Source organism: Dendrobium catenatum, unplaced genomic scaffold (genome assembly GCF_001605985.2).
Source record: "Dendrobium catenatum unplaced genomic scaffold, ASM160598v2 original_scaffold_251298, whole genome shotgun sequence".
NCBI lineage: Eukaryota > Viridiplantae > Streptophyta > Magnoliopsida > Asparagales > Orchidaceae > Dendrobium > Dendrobium catenatum.
This window is the reverse complement of record NW_021569697.1, coordinates 1-8,696: the sequence shown is the minus strand read 5'-3', so window position 1 is coordinate 8,696 and position 8,696 is coordinate 1. Positions and strand designations below refer to the sequence as shown.

The 8,696-nt window shown below is 34.6% G+C and overlaps 2 protein-coding genes across 2 annotated transcripts; one reads left to right on the top strand and one right to left on the bottom strand.

Annotated features, from left to right (window-relative positions):
• Positions 1–289: 289 nt before the first annotated feature.
• Positions 290–7,092, top strand: LOC110098984 (putative methylesterase 14, chloroplastic; the record flags this gene model as incomplete). The annotated part of the gene is made up of 3 exons (XM_020825966.2): positions 290–529; positions 633–776; positions 6,934–7,092. Coding segments are annotated over 3 exons (537 nt in total), but the record flags the coding sequence as incomplete, so codon positions are not given.
• A 53-nt stretch (positions 7,093–7,145) lies between these two features.
• On the bottom strand, positions 7,146–8,653 carry LOC114579011. Its single transcript, XM_028692655.1, has 2 exons — positions 8,156–8,653; positions 7,146–8,016 (listed from the first exon to the last, which is right to left on the bottom strand). The coding sequence occupies exons 1-2, from the start codon at positions 8,442–8,444 to the stop codon at positions 7,943–7,945; spliced, it is 363 nt and encodes a 120-aa protein (XP_028548488.1). The 5' UTR covers positions 8,445–8,653; the 3' UTR covers positions 7,146–7,942.
• Positions 8,654–8,696: the final 43 nt, after the last annotated feature.

Sequence of the window (8,696 nt, the reverse complement as noted above, 5' to 3'; positions counted from 1 at the left end):
TATTGCTCCCAATCCAACTCTAAATAAATGCTGCTTGTCTTTCCTTAGTCATTTAGTTAATCAGTAGTTCTTGTGTCATTAGTGTAAAGTACATTACAGTTTTGCATGAAGGAAACCTATTGCTTTTTACTTCTAGCCGCTGCAATATACTGTCTTCCACTTTATATATACAGCTAACAATATTTCTTAGTTTGTAAACTACAAAAACAAAACATTCTCCATTTTCTACTTCTCTTACATTATGGTTTCCACTGTGATGGAAAATCAATTCATATTTCTCCACTGACAGGTTCCCATTGTTCTTGACAATCTTGAAACGAAGAAGATTATTCTGGTTCACGGGGAAGGGTTTGGAGCCTGGTGTTGGTATAAGATTTTACCTCTGGTTGAGGACGCTGGACTTCATCCTGTTGCTCTGGATCTGACTGGCTCTGGTATCGACCACACTGATGTTAACAGTATTATGACTTTAGCCGATTATACAAAACCTCTTCTTGACTACTTGCATAACCTACGTGAGGATGAAAAGGTTAAATCATTTTCTTGATAAATATCCTTTAAGCTAGCTAATAGTGTTATATAAGGATCTATCCTCCTACATGTTTCCATAACAAAACGATATTGCATGGCAGGTTATTTTGGTAGGTCATAGCTGTGGAGGTGCAAGTGTATCTTATGCTCTTGAATGTTTCCCAAAGAAGATCACAAAAGCAATTTTCCTTGGTGCGACAATGATTTTGGATGGGCAAAGACCTTTTGATGTGTTTGCAGAGGAAGTAAGTGACAATTCATTATTTTAAGCTGATCATTTTGACCATATAGATAAACTAGGCAGACTAACGTCTTTCTCCCCTGAAGTTGCTTGTTATATGGCGTCCAAATGATCAAAACTGAAATAACCTTTTTTTTTTTCGTGGTCAAAGGTAATAAATCATGAGACCGAAATCTTTTCTCCAACAATAACAACAAAAAACAGTGGTGATGGCAGTTTTACCATAAGTTAGGGTAACAGTGAAATTTGTTTCACTTGCCATTATAATCATAATAGATGAGTCCTAATCAATTTAGTAGCGTTGGTGGTAGTATCAACCAAAGCAGAAAGAACAACAGTGAAAGGCAACTAGACCAAAATGTTCCTTAGCTTGTCAAACTTACTAGTTTTCCTTTGTAAAATATAGGTTTTTATTTAAATGGTTATGATCGTATGTAATTTGATTACCATATAAAGAGTTTGAGAGAATATCTTATAATAAAATTTTAAAAAATTGAGAAGAATTGCAATCTGTAAATGAAGTAAATAAAAAAATGATAAAAAAGTCCTGTCAATTCTCAACTTTTTTGGAAATGTATTTATATTATAAATTGTTTGGAAAATTAATTGCATTATACTATAGTCAGATAAGTAAAAATTAAAACTCATAAAATAATCATGTTTTAAAGTTAATATTATTTTAATGGTCATATTTTATTTATTAGAATAATCTAATAATTGTAAGACGAGTGTTTAATTCATAACAACATTTATTTATTTATTCCTCTTTATTTTTATTTTTTGTTTTGAATTAATAATTGTATTATATTGAAAATCATTTGTTATAAAATATAATTATTAAATTAGTTAAATCTATTGTGTATATTCACATTTGCCTTTTTCAAGTATCTAAGAGGTAGCAGCGGGTCACGATACAAGAGCTTGCACCTTATGAGCCCCTATAAAATTCATCCCAAGGCTATGAGGTTTAGCTCTGTAAGGGACTCAATTGGGAGCTAGTCACCTCCCACATAAATGATCAGGAATCCTCGTATATCACCTGGCTCACCACTGACCCTATATGAAGAATTCGTCCTTAACATTGCTTGCCATCTACCATGGCCAAATATCATTAATCTCATTCGACACTTCAACTACAAGGAAGGTGCCCACTCAGAAGACTCCCAGTTTGCCCTGTCATTGCTAATCGACTATGGAGTTCATCTACCTCGCAATTCAACCTCCCTCGCCTCTCTTTCTCAGCGAGGCAACATAGGGCTCCAGGATAGGTTGTTTGTTATTTTAGGGAGGCACCTAGCCTCAATTCATTCTATTAAAGACTCGTGAACAGGCCTGTCTACCCTTACTAGCCTAAACGCACTTGACACTATTGAACTTGCATAGAGGTTGGCAAGTTAGGTTTAAGGAAGGCAATTCTCACTCCCACCTGCTTAAGTGTGAGCCGTCTCTAAGTTAGTCTGTAGAGTCATTGAGTATGTATTTTTATTTCATTTATTGACTGATGTATGTTGATAGAAAAAAAATTTGATTAAAATAGTAGTTTACGTCATTTCATCAAAACATTGGTTAACAATTTTAAATTATTTATTTAAAAAAAATTATCAAAGATTTTGTCTTTAGGGAATTTCAATGAGGATTGAATCAACTTAGAATCAATTTTTGGAAATGAAAGCCAAAGGAAGAAGGTAGAAACACTTGATATCGAGAAACTCAGAGGTACTCAAACTATCTTATGTTAAACTTTACATTTTTTAAATTAGATTGAATTTAAAGTTGATCAATTTGATTTAGAGGGTTAAAACCTATATTCGACAATGTGGGGTGGAGGAAATGCCTAGAAAGGTGAGAGATTACGATGTAACTGAAAAGAACATCAATCTTGGAACCTAGATTTAAGGTGAGAACTGCTAGTAGGTTGTGACGCCCCAAGATCTAACTTGGAAAAAATTATTTAGTCAATCTTCTACTAGAGCTATCTATAGTCATCAATAAGTGATAAACAGTCTAACAAAATCTATAATTTCAAAACATCAAGTAAACATTTCTATTCATTTCCAAAAGTTCATTTATAATACTCAGGATCTACACATTAATCACATATAATCCATCCTGTTCTGAGTACAAAAAAAATCACTATAACAAAAAGACAAAAACATGAAGATTCCTGATCAACCTCAATCTCCTGCTCCCTTGCCCTGACACATATAATGAGCTTCAAAAAGCCCAACAGGTCACCAAAGCCTACAACTGAAATCAAAGCACGGTATTGAAATAATATGCATGTCAATCAGTCAAATCATTGCAGTCACTTACACATGATCATTGAGTCAATGCAGAATCATAAATCTTGTAGAAACAGTAATCAGTACAATAACAGAAATCAATACAGAAACGTGTGAAGCTAGCACTATCAGTGGAAGAATCAATAAACGGTATAAAAGTTCGTAAAGCTCAGTGAATCATTACGTGCGTCAAATCTCTACAGTAGTAGCCTTATATATAACACCAGTCAATTCAGTAGACAAATCATCATATCTAAAATCTCAGTCAAATCATATAAAACAATCAATCAATAAAATCAATTGTATAAAAAGAATTCATCGGTTCAATAATATCAGTCGGTATAAAACATCAAATCAATACTATCGTTCATGACTGTTGAAATCAAATCAATGAAGTAAAATCATAACATCGTTTGAAACAGTTGGAATCAATCAAGGTCGTAGAATCATATCAAGATGTACACTTGCAATTCAGTTATTCAATATCACGTGCTCAGTGAATCGCATGTCACTTACACAGTATATCACGTGCATAATGTCAGTACAGTGAATCAGTAGTATCAGTGCATGTATCAGTATTAGTACAATCCAGTGACATGAACAGTAATGATATAACAATGAAATCATGCATTAACAGTAAATCCGTACAGTAACTAAATCCGTACAGTACAGTAACGATAAATCCGTCAGTATCAATAAATCCATACAGTAGCAGTAACAATACTGCTAAACATGCAATTCAGTACAGTAGTCATACAAAACAAGTAAAAGCACTGGCTATTAAGGTGTTTTTCAGTCTTGTATCAATATCTTGTATCTTGTATCTGTTGGCTCAGTAAAAAGAGTCGTCACTCTTTGCCCGTCAGCACAGTAATCATCTCCTTATATAACTCTCTTCAGTAATTACGTGATCAGTAGAGGATAACATCAAATCATATTTAAAGGAAAATCCGTTGGCCCACCATCCTGTACAGGTCAATCAGTCTCCAACCAACGGTTCAACCAGTATTTACTTGTCTTTCACACACATAGTATACAGTAGTATCACAATAACAATAGCTTCAATCATATCACAACATTCATCATTATCTCATCAATGCATTGCAACCAATAAACATGATTTGGCTCAATTTAGAAAACCCCTTAAAATATCGTATAGTTGACAAAAGTCGTTATAAAATGCACAGATCCAGAAAATTACCAAATTACTAGAAATCGCGTAAAACAACGTTTCAAAACTTTACTTGTACTGAAGCAATATTTTCCAACAGCCAGATAATTTTCTATTCGGTTCAAATCACACAGAATTCAAAATACCCAGTGAAAACTTTCCAGAAAATACTCAAATCGTACGGAAACATTATCTTAGAAACATACCAAAAGTTACACGGTAAAAGTTTCGTCAATACAAAGATATGCACGTTTTTCGGTAACAGAAACACAAAACTGAGCAGAAAAATACTGAAACACGAAATCTTCGAAATCAGAAATAGAATTCGGATTTCTTACGGCGAGATAAACAATTCTTCCAACTGCGTCGACGGACGAAAATCGCTTTGCGGCCTCCGAAACCAAGCCTTTTCCTTCTCTTTTCCTCCTCTTTCTCTCTCCAATTTTTCTCTCTCTTCCAAATGATTCAAAATATCTCAAATCTGATACTTATCAAACAAGATCGTTCCGGACGATTCCTATTCATCCCGGGACGATTTGCCCTCTGGACAAATCTCGTCCAGACGAAATGTATTCGTCCCTGGACGACTTGCTCTCTGGACAAATTTCGTCCCGACGGTTCGTCCGGGCTCGTACAGGTTCGTCCAGACGAACCATACAGATTCTTCACAATTTTCTTCAGTTCGTCATGTACTAAAGTCAGTTCGTACGGACTAACAGCACTAAAAAAAATGCACTTCGGAGGGGTTTTACATAGGTAGTAGCTTCGACCTATATCTAGTGAAATACAAGAGACTTGCAAACTCAGAACCCTACCTGGAGCTGAGCTAGCCCAACTCTAGGCTGTTGACTTAATAAATATTAGAAAATAGATAGATAGAGAGAGAGAGAGAACAAGCAGTAAATTCAAATGAATGTCTCGTTTCACAAAGGACACAACCATTCATTTATACAAAGAAACGAAGAAACTAACACAAAAAAAGGAACTATGCTCATTTCATTTATTTGGCCCCACTCTTATTTGGTTTGCCTCCGCCCTCGTCTCCCGCTCGCCATTGCCTGTGTGAAATCCTTGCTCGGCCCGCCTCTCCACAGTCGTGCAACCCATACGCGATGACAACCTTCGTAGCCAAGCAGGCCCGTGTCCATATCACCTAGTGAGCACGTCACGTGTTAGGGGAAATCTGATTAATTACAATCTACCTTAGAGAGAATGGAATCATATATCTGCAAAGCAGGATTCATGCCGACATGCCATTTTTCTGGAGCCAACATGAACTTACCTTCCTTCCTGGAAAAGATTGTCAATTAACCCACCTACGTGCTTTTAAAACAATGAAACCTGCTCTCAATGCATATGCAAGATAGATATGATTTTTTTTTTTTTTTTTAAATTAAGAACATATGATTTATAGGTTGACTACTTAAGAGAAGGTGTCTGACCATATAGATATGATTTATAGCTTGATTACTTAACGAATCACATATAATGTAACTTATTATTTTTTTGTGTGCTGGGGTTAAGTGTCAAGGAATGAATTTGATATTGGCCAGAATTCTAGATCAGGACCTTAGTAACAACTTCAAAATCTTTTCCCCAACGAAACTAGTTGAACATTTAATGTAACCTGTCATCAAACTTGTTCTATTTTTTATCATTTTTCAAATGACAAAATCTAATGAAGTCCTTTTGCATTTTTGAGCAATTTTGAGTAGACTTTTTTCATTATATTCCAAACTGACATGTGACACAATCAAAATGACATGTAACACAACAAGAAATTGACATGTGACACAATCAAATTGGCCAGTGGTTCTAGATTGATTTCACATGCATCACCTACATTTTGTTATTTTTATTAAATTTAATACTCTAGTTGCTTGATAAAATAATTTTCTTGCTAAGAAAATTCTATATTGTCACCTCAAAACAATGTGTGATTTGGAGTAAATTCAAATGAAGTTAATTTATGTATTATACTATGTATTCTTTGTTTTGAAGTTCATCATTTTATAATAATCTGATGGAATTGCCAATTTTACGATAAATAATAAGTACATACGATTTTCAAAAAGCTGTTCTAAAATCTCTATTTATCTTATGATTTTTAGTTTTACTTATCTATGCCTATTATATCACAATCACATAGATTTATGCAAGTGTATTATATTACAATCAGTTTTTTTTTTCTCAAGTTATTAGAAATGGCCTTTCTTTATTAGGTTCAAATAAGAATTTGAGTCTAAACAAGACACAATAGAGAAAAATGATTCATGTAGCCGTTCCCACGTTGTGGAATAAAGGCTTGTTGTTGTTGTTGTTGTTGAAACTGTTTGCGATGTAAATATATTTAAAAAAAACTTGAGATTTGACATTTTTAATTTTGTCTTATCTTCATTTAGTTTAAGTTTAGGGTTTAGGAGAAAAATGGATTCATATAGTCGACCACATGTAGTTGGATAAAAGTTTGATGTTTTTGTTGTTGTTATACTTAGTTTAAGTTTCAGTGTTATCCTTCTATGTGCTTTTAGGCCCAATTTTACATTAAGATTTCTTACGCAAAAGCACTGGACAATTTGCTAATCTTATTGATGGAAGGGTAGTGGTCAAACTCTGATAAAATAGTAAAATTTGGACAGCTTGTGGTCTCATTTTATATTTGAAACAATTATTTAACAAATACTTACTGCAGTTTCCTTGAATTTTAGTTAGCGTCTGCTGACATTTTCATGCAAGAGTCTCAACTTCTGTTGTACGCTAATGGAAAAGACAAACCTCCAACTGGGCTCATGCTTGATAAAGAACAACTCCAGGCACTTTATTTCAATCAGAGTCCTTCCAAGGTTTGCTGTGGTGCTTGATTTGTATTCAGGATCATTTATTCCTTTTTTTTTTTAAAAATTTTTTAAAAATGCAAGCTTCAGTCCACTATTTGTAATCTTTACTTTCGTATTTCTTTTCTTAGCATGAATGATTTGCCACTTCATGTTGTAGCCAGGATTGGAAGAGTTGTTAGGGTATAAAGTTATGAGCATTAGCCTAACTGAACCTGTGCACTTGCAAAATGTCACCGATGTTAAAATTTTAGATGCTAGGCATGCTTTTTTTATCCAAAATTATCATTGAATGACATTGGAAACTTACTATCATGTATAGATCAAGGCCATGAGAGAAAGAAGAGAGATTGAGAGAGAAAACTAAAGACAGAAGCTTTGATAATCTTTATTATATTGTTGTATTAAAGCACAAGCTGGTATGATTTGAGCCAATTAAAATGTATCATATTTATCATTTGACCCTACTTATCAGTTTAGATCGATGTTTATTGCTATTTGAATGATTACATTTAAGCAATATAAGTAAAATTATATAGTAAAACATAGGACTAGTTGTTGAAAAAAATGTCCTAATCTTTCAATATAATTTCTAAATAGTTTGGTAATTCTTGACAAGTCCTAATGGTGTGAGGATAAGATCTTCTGTGGAAGAGCTTGAGCTTCCTTTACTGAACTCTTTGGCTAGTTCCATAGTGAGATCCATTGACAACATTTGCGGTGAATGCTTGGCAAGTTTATTCGGATTAAGAAAATAAACTTATGAGACTTGTTGACTTCAATTGTGGAGTTCATTAGTGAGTATGCCTTTTCTTCCAGCGATTTTAGCTTTGATGTGAGTTGGTTTAAATGCTAGACCCAGACAGCTTGTTGACCTTTGTTCTTAAGGGTAACATGACTTGATCAACTCAGCACATGCCACGTTGAGCGTACATCTGTTCTCTATTTCTCTTATCTCTGTGAAGAAAATTAAAAGTACAATAGAATCAAAGCTTTTGAAAAATTGAATTCAACTTTGGTGTGCTAGCGCATTGATTGGAATTTATTTGTTGACCTCTATCAGATAATCCAAAAAAAAAAAGCTTAAAATGATTACCTGTAACCGACGACCCATCCCGTATCCCTGCTAATATCCCGCTACAGTAATCATTCTTTGCAACGGCGCCGAATGGTCTTGTCGCTTGTGTGCGAAGATTTGCTCGCTTCGCATCGTTAAAACGAGAACTCGGAGCTCTCGTTCGGTCCTCCCTGCTATTTGACCTCCATGCACGCGAAAGCCCAGATCCCTTTGTCTCTGTCGAAACTCCACTCGACTGCCTTCTCAACCTAATCCATACAAACTTCCTGCTCTTCTCTGTGCCGAGCTTGCATCTTCTTGAAGCCATTGAAACCTCAACGACCAGCTGAACTCAACAACCCTGGAGCTTCTTCAACCCACGACCAAACTCCATCCCCTTTCTGTATTATGGCCACCATGAATTTTAAGCTAAAACAAATCTAATATGGTCTTAACACCTTCATTTGTCATTCCAAACTCGTGGCCACCATGAATGCTTTTAAAATCATCTCTCTCTCCACTAACATGTCCACGTAAATCTCCTCCAATAAAAACTATTTCTTCAAGAGGTATCTTTTGT